Source organism: Sinocyclocheilus anshuiensis, unplaced genomic scaffold (assembly GCF_001515605.1).
Source record: "Sinocyclocheilus anshuiensis isolate Anshui unplaced genomic scaffold, SAMN03320099.WGS_v1.1 scaffold2043, whole genome shotgun sequence".
NCBI classification, from domain to species: Eukaryota; Metazoa; Chordata; class Actinopteri; order Cypriniformes; family Cyprinidae; genus Sinocyclocheilus; species Sinocyclocheilus anshuiensis.
The window spans coordinates 54,501-68,465 of NW_015548419.1; the positions used below are offsets into that span (position 1 = coordinate 54,501).

General features: G+C 37.3%; 1 protein-coding gene across 3 annotated transcripts in view; it reads left to right on the top strand.

The window, feature by feature from the left end:
- LOC107656743 (disheveled-associated activator of morphogenesis 2-like) overlaps window positions 1-13,965 on the top strand; it is an 82,138-nt gene that overhangs the window by 24,486 nt on the left and 43,687 nt on the right. For all 3 annotated transcript variants that reach the window (XM_016444682.1, XM_016444684.1, XM_016444683.1), the window contains exon 3: window positions 8,659-8,748. In XM_016444682.1, coding sequence (XP_016300168.1) covers window positions 8,659-8,748 — 90 coding nt within the window. The remainder of the gene's footprint in view (window positions 1-8,658; window positions 8,749-13,965) is intronic.

Consider the following 13,965-nt stretch of genomic DNA (forward strand, 5'->3'; position numbering starts at 1 on the left):
AAATCTGCATGATTAGGGACTCCAGTTATGAGCAAACAATGAATAACCTCAAGTGTGATACAAGTAAGACTTTATTAACTACATAAACACTTAAACTAGTCTAACATACACACACACGCACACACGCTTGTACAGTTGGCATAGGAGAAAGGGTTAAAGCTTGAGCAGTAAAGAGAAGAGAAATAAAGATATGAAGCTATGGTACAATTTGATATTCAGCAGATCTACAGCCTGAAGGAAACATCAGTTTCTTAGTTCAAACACACCTTTGTAAAAAGGTGCAAATGATACTTAATGTATCAATTAATAAGACTAAGTTTGATACTTGCACGTCTCGCCTGTTTGAAAGAGAGTCCTGATGCAATCTGAAGGCTCAAGTTGATCTTTGCTGAAGTTGGTTGATGGAAAAGAACCAGTCTGAGTCAAAGGATCTTGAAGTGGAAAGACTAGGCCGAAGCCTGGCGCAGACTTAAGGGTTGCAGAAGAGTTTCTAGCTCACATCCTTATCTTCTCAGAAACTAACAGGACTGCAGACTGAAGGGCTATATGTTGGAGCCCACCGGGCACGCCCGCACCGGCTAAGGCTCTCCACACGGGCAGCAATCAGAAGATTTAGCAGATGACATGGGCAGAACTGTACGTGAGCCCTTTAAAGTCTGAGACGAGTCACGCCTCTCAGGATGGGCTTGTCCAATGAGAAAGGTTGAATTTCCAAGCGGGAGGTTAGAAATACTGGGTGGTTTTATGACCCTTTGTCTGAGAGCATGGTAATTTGCATATGGAACTGGATTGGATGTTGATATGCAAACTATTAAAGATTCTTAGAACACTAACATGTTGCATAGGTATCCACATATTACAAACACTCTCAATTCGATAATCCGAAGATTAATTCATAGAGGCCAAACATGGTATAGGTGAGTTTACATTAAATAGTGGTCTGTCATAAGCATGCATTAAAACAATACAAGTATACAAGTATACAATACACAAGACCATATACAAGGAGGTAGTAATCATACACAAAGACCTGGGGATATGCATGATAGGAAAGTCAGAGAAAAATTAGTCTATGAATTAATGAAAGAAGTCATTTCCTATAGCAGTATGTGTCTGTTTTAGAGAGAATTGAGTAGGGAGGAAGAGTCTCTCTACATACTTTTAGGTCGTAAAAGTTTATCTGATCTGGCTGAGGTGCACTGATTGCCATGGTAACCAGGGGCCTGTGGTCATACACAGACATGCTTACACCCAGTATGTTTATTGGGTGAGGGGTCTGTGATTATTTGTTACTCTGATGAATAATTGGTTTGTTAAATCTAATGAAAATTGTGTGTCTGATTGGTCTAAATGTGACAGACCTACTGTACATGCATTATACCTTCGCCCCTACACCATTGAATTATGTTGTTGGGCTAATGGGTGGTCCTTACAAATCTGTTGACAACAGGAGAAATGGAAGAGTAAAAGAGCGTTTGCTGTGATGCGCCCTGTTTAAACAGCTTGTTTGTGTCTCTGTATAGACTTCAGAAGGATTTGATTGCCAGAAACAAGTGGATGGTTTGTAATGGTGTCCGAGATCGAGTTGCAGAGTTATATGTTTGTTTGGGGCATTTGACTGTAGATTGTTTTGTAAACAAGACACAGTTTAGTAGAGAGTTCTAAAATAAACTTTTGTTGAAAGATGAAGCAGCCAACAGTATTGGATTTTACAGAAGCTGCATTGGAAACCAGAAGTAAACAATTTCATAATGCTTTGTCTGTAAATGACAGTTTTTGGATTATATTTTCAAAACACATATAATAATATAATGTGAATATAACATTATATTATTGAATATAATAATTTTTCCGCATACGTGTTAGGTGAACCTCAAGGAGCATATTAAAATAACTGTTAAAAAATCATGTCATGAACCCTTTAAGAGCTGACGACATTGCCACGTTCTTCATTAATAAAATGAAAACCATCAGTGCACAATTTTCCATACCACAATCTGTCAAGCACATCTTACCAGCAGAAGTCTCCAAACTCATCCTTTCTAATCATCCTACTACTTGTCTGCTTGATCCTATTCCGTCTCATCTCCTTCAAGCCATTCCTCCTGCAGTTGTACCTGCACTCACTCACACCATTAACACATCCCTTCACACTGGTGGCTCATATAACCCCACTACTTAAAGGGGGTCATCGGATGCCCATTTTCCACAAGTTGATATGATTCTTTAGGGTCTTAATGAAAAGTTTATAACATACTTTGGTTACAATTTCTCAATTGTAGTATAAAACAAAACCCTTTTTACCCTTTCAAAATCAGCTCTGTTTTCAGCAAGCCGTTTTAGTCCATATTCCTTTAAATGCTAATGAGCTCTGCTCACCCCACCCCTCTGTTCCGTGGGGTGACGAGCCTTCTCATGATACTGTTTACTTTAGCCGTGGAACTTGCTAACTAGCACGTTATTAGGCAAGGCATGTTTATTTATATAGCACATTTCATACACAATGGTAATTCAAAGTGCTTAACATAAAATAAATAAAATTATCACAAAAATAAAACAAGGAATCTAAAAATGTTTTAAATGATTTAAAAATTGATTTAAAATTAATTTAAAACAGTTAAAAATAGAAAATTATTATACATAAAATACAGTGCAGTCAGTTCGGACATATCACAGTGCTCATTCAGTAAATGCACAGATAAACAGATGAGCTTTGAGTCTAGATTTAAATGTGGCTAATGTTTTAGCACATCTGATCTCTTCTGGAAGCTGATTCCAACTGCGTGTGGCATAATAGCTAAAAGCGGAAGCTTTTAACAATACAGATTGTGTCAAAGCAGCTTTACAGTACCAAATAGGAAAATAGTGTTTCAATGCAAAAGGACAATAGTAAACACTCAATATTCAGTTAAATGCAGTTCATCATTGAATTCAGTGATGTCATCTTCCAGCTCAGTTCAGTTTAAATAGTATCTGTGCAATCAAGTCGACGATATCACTGGAAATTAAGTGTCCCCAACTAAGCAAGCCAGAGGCGACAGCAGCAAGGAACGAAACTCCATTGGTGACAGAATGGAGAAAAAACCTTGGGAGAAACCAGGCTCAGTTGGGCCCCCCCCCAGGCTCAGTCGGGCTCAGTTGGACGTTCTCCTCCGGCCAGACAAATCAGCAGGTTGATCCATACTGTAGAATGTGCATAGGGCTCATCTGGTTCCGTGGTCTTGTCCCGATGGCCGTCTAGGAGACAATGTCTTCACTAGGGATCTGTCTCTGGGGCTCATCTAGTTGTCCTGGTCTCCACTGAAATTCAGGGCTGTAGAGGTCGTCTCTAGGTGCTGATCCACCTTCTGGGCTGGATACGGACTGGATCTGGTGGCTACGGTGACCTGAGAATAAGAAAGAAACAGACTAATATTAGCGTAGATGCCATTCTTCTTATGATGTAACAAGTACATCATGTGTTATTGGAAGTGTTCCCAGTTATGGTTGACCTAATTAATGCAGCCTAACAATCCTTTAACGGATTTGAGTAATAAAAATGTGTACGTGTGTTATGTGTAAGCCAGGTTAAAGAGATGGGTCTTTAATCTAGATTTAAACTGACTGAGTGTGTTTGCCTACCGAACAGTGTTAGGTAGATTATTCCAGAGTTTGGGCGCTAAATAGGAAAAGGATCTGCTACCCGCAGTTGATTTTGAGTTTTGAGGGCGCAGCGGACGTGGATGACTATAATACGATAAGAGCTTGCTCAAGTATTGTGGTGCTAAACCATTCAGGGCTTTATAAGTAATTAGCAGGATTTAGGTTTAGCATTAGACAGCACTTTTAAATTTGCCAAGATGTCAGGCGCTCTGGCTCCCAGTAAACATTGGACTATGGTGGCTGGTGTCTCTATTTTCACGTTCCGTACAATAGAATCGCCAATAACTAGAGCCCTTCATCAGGTTTCTCAGTAGATGCATCACTGAGTGGGGAGAACCTGTTTGATGTTTTAATCGGAATGGAAGAGCGATGTTTTGACCCGCGACTATGCCGCCTCACAGTCACACAGTCGCCCTGCTGCAGAGGCATTGTAACCGGAACCGAACAATGTACAGGACTCACTGAGCTAGTCGTAGATGCGTGTCTCTAATTCTGAAATCTTCTCTGTCAGCCTAACTATTTCCCTGTATTTATCACATGTGAATCCCTCGTCGCCGACAAAGAAAGCTAAACTATACATGTGGCAAGCGGTGCAAACAACAATAGCAGGAGAAGAAGCCATTACTCACCGTGATTGATGAATGATTCTGACTTACCACTGTTGTTTGATGAACTCGTGAGAAAACGGAGAGAGGAAAAAAAGAAAAAGAAAAAGAAAACAGCAATAGACGCGAATGGAAACGCGAATGACAAGCTAGCCAGCTAACAAATGCTAACACGCTGCACTTGCGGTTTTATAATAAAAGCGAACAATCAAATTAATCAGATTAGTTTGATAGATAATATCAGAAATATGGTGGGAATTAAGTTATATTTTATCACTTAAAAAAAAAACTAAGACTAGATTCTCTAATCTTTTTGTATTCTATCTTTTTATTTATTATACAATGAACACAATCAAAAAGGCCTCTCTAACATAAGTTTGCTCTATTTTTTTTATTCTGCCTGTTTTCTTTTTATTTATTATATAATTTAAAATAAAATAAAAAACCTTGCTAACACAATCTGTTTAATAAATTAAAAAAAAAACCCTTGCTGTTTAAACCCTTACTGCGTTAGGCTAACTGAGACTTGTTATAGCACTTGCATATCCTTGCTGTTTTGTTGAATTTGATTGCTTCCACAGTCCTCATTTGTAACTTGTTTTGGATAAAAGCTTCTGCTAAATGACTAAATGTAAATGTAAATGTTTAAGAGAAAATTTAGTTGCAAGAAGGATTAATTTTTCTTTTCTGTCTATCTTTTTTTCTGTTTGGCTAAACTGTCTTTCCCCACCCTGTATTTCAGCTAAAAACAGAATGTGGAAAGGAAAAAATAAAGCTCATCATTTGGAGTCAAAGAATGCCCAACATATGGGAGCAGTTAGGTAAATCAGAGCAACCTCATGCTTGATACACAAAGAAAAGACTCATCGATTATTTTTGGTAAAGAATGCTGCCATTCTTTCACTGGAGTATCCCTATAGATTTAAACAAACAAACAAACAAGCAAGCAAACAAACGGTCTTATTGTACTGCTGTGCTAAACATTTAAATGGCTTGTCTGCACAACGTGTAGCAAAACTTTTTGCTGCAAAGACAAAACAAAGTGTTTTCCATATATGAGGAATATGTCAAAATATGCTATTTTTGCAGTAATTAAATAAATATTCTCTCACAGGAAGCTTTAAGAAACCTGACAGAACTGGGTCACAGTTTGACAGGATTAAGAGTTTTAACAGTTTTTTGGAATATGATATGAGAAACAGGTCATTCAAAACATGTAATTCAAACACTCTGGTGAAGTTGTGCACAGACGTGTATATAATTTGGTTTATATTTATTAACTTTATAAATCTGTGGGTTTGCAAAGTGATTGTAATATAAATATGCCAGGTAGTGTCTGTTATGTAATCTAATTACTTGATAAAATGTGACTACAAGCAACAAGTGGAAAGCCTTACTTTCCGCAAAAAAACTACATTTAAAAGTGGCTTTCCCAACACAGCTATCTTCCTTTCCATAATTTTAGAATTCTAAGATACATTTACTAGTCATTTACATATTTATTTGCAACATATGCAGCTAAATAGTAAACACATCTCTCTTGTACTGTATATCAGTTGTCTTCAATACATTTTTGATAGGCTCTCTATAAACGTTTCACAAATCTCTAAAATGAATAACCTTTCGTTGGTATGATATTTTGTTATTTAATGCTTAGAACCACTGTGCATCACAATCATTCATTTTATAAGATTTTGATTGGCCAAGCAGTATTCCAAGTGTGCCGATATTTAGTCTACAAGCATTGGAATTTTTATATTTTGCTGTCATATCACTTGTCTGTGTACGTGCCTTTCCAAACCGGCTGTCAGTCTGTGCATTAGTTGTGGAGATTTTTGAGGGTATTTTTCAAAAGTTACTGTCTTTTTGTGTGTTATGAGTGTGTCACTAAATCAGCTGATTAATTAAGGGACAACCCACCGTGTTTATCAGAGACAAGCATCGGTTGATTCTACTTTGTTCTTGTTGAGAAAAAAGTCACATAATATCACATTTACAGTCATGTTGAGAGTCCAAATATAAGCACAACAACTTTACCTGTGGCCACATACCAACAGACTGTTCACGATTCATGTTGTTTCAAAGCAGTTTTACAGAAAATGCATGTTTCTTCATTACAATTACGAGTAATCAGAGGTGACTGTGTCAAAGTACTGTCCATATGGTAGAAATGTGTAGTTCCAGGATAAAACAAATCATGCAGCAAGGTAATTGTGGCATTTAACCAGAAACAATGAACATGCTATGATCGGTGTTTTAATATTAATATTGCAATATTGCTTAGTGAAGTCTCACATACACAACCTTTGCAGATGCCTGATGCTTGACAGAGAGTTTACAAAAAATTATTTTGAGAAGATTACAGAATAACATGACATAATAACAGAACAGACCGTTCCCTCCTTTCAACTCCCTAACCTTCCTGGTGTGGAAAGGTCAGATATTTGTTTCTTCCTCATTTCTGTGACTGAGAGCTCTGAATGTGGTGATATCGGCCAATGAGCTTCCTGGCTACTGTCCTCTGTGAACCTTGCTATTTACGCCCTGTAAATTAGCCTGATTAGATCTGGATGAGAAGGGAGTGGGCCAGTAGAGAAAATGTCTGACAAATTAGTTTAGGATTGTGCTGTCATTGTGAAAGATTGTTCCTGTCAGTTTAGGAGCAGCCTAAATGAGTATTAATCTAAAGGCAAGTATTACTGCATGTTGCTGAGGGTGTTTCAGTTGGTATTACACATTTTCAGAGCCCTTAAAGTAATAATGCACCCAAAAATGCAAAGTCCATCATCACTAACCGTTGTGTTGTCCAACCCCCTCATCACTGATTTTTCCATAAAACACAAAAGATTATATTTTTAAATTTACAGATTATGCTCTCTTTCATAATGTGAACTGGGAGTATGTTGACCACCCACAAGGAAAAAAAATTGCTTGGAAAGTAGTCCATAGAGAGTCACTGTATTGCTAGTCTTTCTCCCTTTATCATAGCTCTCAGATGTGATCTAAATTAAATGCAAATATGGTTTTGTTGTGAAAAATTAGACACACAAGAGACAAAAAGGTTTAAAATCATTAACATCAGACTTGATTTTATGGTAGGTTTTACTGTATGCTTGCATATTCAGGTCAATTATTCCTCTTAGTTGTTAATTCTCCATTTTTGTGTATCTATGCATGAGGCTTACTGCTTGGTCACTACTGGCTAAAACAGTTTTCTCTCAGTCCCTTGTGGGCCACATATGACTTCCTTCCATTTTGACCATCTCTAAATCTTTCCTTCTCTGTCTTTACTGCACCTCACTCCCTTTAGCACTGCCTTTTTGTTCTCACTATTACTGTATGGCTTTTATGGCTTTTAGTTTTGTTTCCATTTCACTCTGTAATTTACACTCTCTGTGTAGTTCTCTTTTCTTTCTGTCTTCTATAAAAGGTAACTGGTTTGATATTTTTCACAAAATATTTTTTGATATTTCTTTTATATTTTTCACAAAAAATGAAAAAAAAAGTATCAAGTTATCGGCTCCATCATTTCAAACAGACATTGTCAGAGTAAGTTACTTTTCAAAACCTGACCTCTGTGTCAGTCATGTATCCTGACTGTATATATTTGATGAATAGCTTATCTTGTTCAAAGCTCTATTCCAGCAGTAAATACAAATAAAAACTTTATAAATTGATATACATTTGGAGAATAAATTGTCTTCAACCATGGGTAAATAAGATTTGGGGTTTTTTTTTTTCAGTTGCGGAATTTTTATATTATGTTCCCCATCTACTATTGACACATTTTAGCTTTAAATTTAGTTCCTGAAACTTAATCTGGAGTTCTAGTGAAAAATAAAATGAATAGAATGAAATTCATACTGCTGTAAGTGTAATTCATAATACATAAACTTTTCAGCATAAATTACCTATATGTGTGGTAACTCATATTTAATTTATATAATTTTATTTGCATCGTTTCAGTTATGTTAATAATAAATACATTTTTGTTTCAGGTACCATGATTAAGGAGCCCTTCATTTTACAGAATTGTATTATTATTACTTAATATTATTTTAATACATTTATATATTGTATTAGATAAATTTGTCAGATCATTTGAGAAAATCCTACAGACATTAAGAAGGAATAATTCTTTCACCATATATGTACTTTTTATTTACAGAAACTACCTCACACAAAACTTTCTGCATTTTTCCTTCTGTATGATTTATAAGCTGTTTTCCTTATGGGGACATACAAAATGTCCCATCAACATCAAAAATGACTTATATTACTACTCACAAGGGGACATAATATATAGGGAATACCAGGTACAACCCATCCTCCCCACACACACAGACAGGACTGGTATCTTTGCTTTTGAGGTTAAGTGTGGCTCAGCTGTCATGTCCTCTCCTTTCCTCAGGATGAACTGGATCTCACAAACAAAAACAGGGAAGCCATGTTTGCGTTGCCTGCTGAGAAGAAATGGCAGATCTATTGCAGCAAGAAAAAGGTGAGTCCTTCACAACATAATCATTTAAGGTTTTTTTTTTTTTAGCAGTTTACTAGTTTAAATGTTTCTGGCTACTTTTTCTTTTTACTGACTATAGAATAATTTTGCATGCTTTGCAAGGAAGAGATGTATCTTTTCACAGATTCAGAAGTGTAAACATTTCATTGTGAGACAAAGCCTTTGAAATTGATGTTGGAAAATGACAACTTCTTTGAAACCTCTGGCCAAAACGTAAGCCAAACTTATCAGACACACAGCCCCTCCCTTCCTCCTCTGGACACGATCCTTTTGGATCCCATTTCTGTGGTCAACCACTTTCAGGATATTACTCCCTTTCACCCTGATTACAGAGAGAGAGAAGACATTGGCTTATTTCAGAAGCCTCAGTAGAATACTGATTTAAACAAATGGGTTTTAGTCATTTCCAGGTTATGTTTTTGTGGAAGTGGTATTGTTTTGAAAGGACCTGCAAAGTGAACAACAACCACTTCAGTTCCGGTCTGGAAATGTTGTATTTGATTCCATTATATCTACAAAGTCTTGTATAAAGTTTGGATCCATGATACACACATGCTTGCACCTAGAGCACTTGTCCTTTTTGGGTTTTGGAGGTGGGAATTATAGGTAAATTGGTTTGCAGCTAAAGGTTTGTAGCTACTAAAACAGATCCTGGAACAAAGTTGTCATCAGTTGATGTTCTCTCAGTGCTCCTGCACTCAAAAATGATTTCCTCTTAGAGCAAACGTTTAAAAAAGAGAGGGAAAAAAACAAATCCTGGAAACAGGAAACAGAACCAAGCAACAGACGTCTTGGAAAACAAGTTGTGAGACCAAACAAAAAGCTCATTCATGTCTGCAGTAATGGAGAATTGCCATACAAGCCCACCACATGGCCTGCTTAAAATGCACAGCAATGTAAACAGAACAAGCAAGGCTGTGTGTTTAAGAAAGCACTCAAAAGAGAGACCTGAGTAATTCAAGAAGGGAGAGAGAAGTTGAAGCTATTTTTTTGAGGCTCCCTGTAAGAGAAAACTATGAAGTAAATATCTGCACAGCCTTTAGAAATCACTCGTTCACACTCCCAAGGTCTCCAGTTCTTCTGTTTGTTAGGAGTCCTGTATATTCACTTATGCCATTTGTGCAGATGGCTAAAGCGTCCTATATATTCTTTATTGCAACAGACAGAAAGCCAACTGCTTTCAATGAGAAGGTAGAGTTTACCCCAAGTTGAGTCATTTCTTAATCAGAATGCCTGTGTAGTGCATGTGTTCTGATCAACCCCATAAAATACTTTCAAGCCTCGGTAGATCAAGAACCAAGTCTCTATGTGAAATTATTCTTTCTTCTGACTGTGCTAGAATCCGCCAAAAGGGCAAACCTAAGAAACTTTGTGTCTTTCTAGACAATCTGAAAATAGAATATGCATCTTACAGATCAATAGTTATGAATCAGTCTCCTGTTCAACTCTGAGACAAAATGTGTTTTAGTGTCAATATTCTGAAACTGCATGTCCTCAGTTTGAGGTTCAGCAGATGCAAGTCCAGGATCAGCTGCAAGCCACTCTCGTCAAGTAAACATCCTGACCCATGGGGGAATATAGTCTTTCTCTGCCTATGAGAGAGAAGTAGAGACTGTCTGGTGGCTCTCCATAGCCTCAAGCTCAACATAGGATCCCTAAAACTAGCTCATGTGGCTCCTCGGCAACCACACAAGTAGAGTGACATTTCAAAAAGTCATTAAAGGGCACATAAAACACAGTTTCTACCAATCTCATGTTAATCTTGAGTAGAACATGCCGAGAACAAACAAACACACTTGCACAACTCCGTTGCTTCCCCGGAGAAACGAACTGCATCCACTGTTCCCTTAACGCCGGGCTCTTTGGGAAGCTAAACAAGGTTATCTTTCCCTCACAACTGCACTTCTTTGGTGACATTGTAGAATTTGTGGTCTAAAAACAAAATGACAAATCCTTTTCGAGCAAGTCCTCTGTAGCGCTGCCAACAAGTTTCATAACCCGAATGAAGCACGTTGATGGGTGTGCTCTTTTTTTTTTTTTTTACAAATCACTAATTTCAGATTTCACCTTTGTTTTTGTTTTTTGTTTTGTATCATGCGTTCATATTCTATTAGGCTAACTGAGACTTGTCATAGCACTTGCATATTGCTCTGTTGTTGATTTTAATTGCTTCCATTGTCCTAATTTGTAAGTCGCTTTGGATAAAAGTTTCTACTAAGTGACTAAATGTAAATGTAATATCTTTAAAGAAGCCTAGTACTTGCAAAATCATTTGTTCAAAATAATTAAGAATGAAACCCCACAAGAACATTAACTGAGATCACCCACACACAGTAACGAGAGTTTTGCAGTGTAGTTGACCATTAAATATTGTAGTACAAAATATGAGATATGTGTTTCATTACAGTGCTACAGTGAATCATTGAACAAATTCAGAAATTTAAGGTATTGATAATGTAATCAGATCACAACATTTGGTCACAGGTTCTCATTACAATGGGCCTGCATCACAGTAATATCATGGTCTGGAAAAATAGTACATGGGATCATGGAAACTGTGCCTGATAAAGAATAATGATGAAAAATCACATCCATAGATAATGTATTTGAAAACTATGCTTTAGGAGAAATTCTACCATTTTTTTAAATAATTTTGAGCAGTTGTATCATTCTATAAAATGAAAATGACAGTCATATTAGATGAAAAAGTGCTAGAGTTTTGAAAAATGTGCTGTTTAATCATCAGTTTTTTGTGTGAAGAGTATTGAAAAATCACATCAAGGTTCTGATATTACTGAAAGATCTTAATCCATAATTGAGACTAAAAAGAGCTGGTAACCCCCCAAATGTTATGGAGCATTAATCAAAACCCTTGCAATTTTTTTGAATGAGTCATCCATATATTTTTGGATAAAATCAAGTTCTTGTTGAATAAGCCATTTTACTCAGAAATGCATATGGTGATATGGTAATAAAATCAGTCTCAACTTTAGTTCCATGTTGACTTTTAACATCCTTGACTGGACGTTAACTTGAGAGAAGCAGGTCTGTATAAGATTTGTATAAATACAACAGTTTTTTCCATTGGAAATAGAATCTCTGTATATTTTGGCATGGTGAAAGAGAGGACAACCCAGTGAGATGTTGGATTCTGGAAAGATGTTTGTCTAGACCTAAAAATGAGTCTAATCACTGTGTTGGCTTTGTGACAGGCAGAATTCTGTTTGCTAATGTGATTTAGCTGGGGGGATTCTGAAGAGGCAAACTTCTCTTGTTCTTGTTTGGCCCACAAATATAGTTCAGTTCACATGTCACATAACATACTGTTGTATGGTGTGCATCTTGTGCAGACTGTTCGAATTGTCTCATAGAATCACGGGGAAGTCGTGGCCTAATGGTTAGAGAGTCGGACTCGTAACCCAAAGGTTTCGGGTTCGAGTCTCGTACCAGCAGGGATTGTAGGTGGGGGTAGTGAATGTACAGCGCTCTCTTCCACCTTCAATACCACGACTGAGGTGCCCTTGAGCAAGGCACCGAACCTGCAACTGCTCCCCGGGCGCCGCAGCATAAATGGCTCCGCGTGTGTGTTCACGGTGTGTGTGTTCACTGCTGTGTGTGTGTGTGCACTTTGGATGGGTTAAATGCAGAGCACTAATTCCAAGTATGGGTCACCATACTTGGCCACATGTCACGTCACTTTTGAAGAAATGTTTTAGAGTAGTGTGTCAAATACAAAATTAAGACTTTATTAACATGCAACCTGCTTAAATTTATATTAAATAATAAACCAATAGAAATGTACGAAATTAAAGTTTCTAGTCAGGTCGGAGTTAGGTGTGTTAGATATGAGTTAACTATGAGCACTTTACATATGTAAGTAAATTAGTATGTAAATTAATGAAGGATTCACTATTTGTACATAGGGCTATTAATGTATTAACTACAATTTATAAGACTGCAATTTAGAAACTATGAATTAACTACAAAATAACAGTTTATGAATGATTTATTACTGTTTACTACTTTATTACTGTATACTAGCTATAAAGTGTTTCCTACTTTTTTAAATAATGAAATTTAAGTAGATTTACAATCAATATTTCTCAGCTTGGTCCAGTTTCCCCCACAATTAAAGACATGCAACATAGGTTAAATACACTAAATTGTTCATAGGTGTGTGTGAATTTGTGTGTGACTGGCCATCTTTCCATGGTGTTTTCATGGTGTTCATGGTCCAAGACAATGGGATTCTATGCATCCTATGCATCCCAATGGTTCTAACATCCTTGTGAGCCATTTGGAAAATGGATGGATTTCTTAGCTTGTCACAGTTCATTCTATGATTGTCTTATTAAAGAAGGATACATATTTAGTAAAGCACTAAAGGTATGTGACAGCTAGAACAGCCAGTACTGCACAAGGAAACATTTGCAAATGTTTCATTTCGTCATCTTCTTGCTGTCACGATCTCACATAGGAGCGAGGAACGAGGAGACGCAGGAGTATTGCAATATAACAGTCTTTAATAATCCACAGGAATCAAACGAAGAAACACACGGAGTGAACAAGGAGATGACATTTAACAGCCGACGCTAGACACAGGGAAACACAGGGCTTAAGTAGACATGGAAATTAATGAGGAAACACCTGGAAACAATGAACATGATGAAATGAGGAAAAACACAGCTGGAACCAAATAAACAGAATGAGTACAGGAACAGAAAGACCAAAAATGGGCATATGAGGGAGGGAAACACAAGACACAGGAACAAAATACTGACATTTACTCCCCCCTCCTGGAAGGCGCGTCCCGCGCCGTGACAACATCCAGGCGCTCTGGAGGCCTCTAGGGACAGGGTTACTGGACGGAAGACCTCCAGGGCGGTGCCCATTCTGGGATTCCGATTTAAACCAAACATTGAATCAGGATTACATTCAAATAATTGGCAGTGTACTGGATACCCAAAATCAGATTTTTTTAAAAACTGGTCATTGTATTTCTTGATGTCTCAGTTTGGCCAGTTGTTTGTGTGTAAGGTTGCAGATGCACTCTTCACAAACATATATCTCTTTCCTGTTTGTGTCACGTTGCACACACACGAGGGACGAGGAGACGCTGGAGAATACTTTACCAAGACTTTATTTGCACCAAGGGAGACGAACACAGGAAGACGTTCACACGAAGACGTTCACACGAAG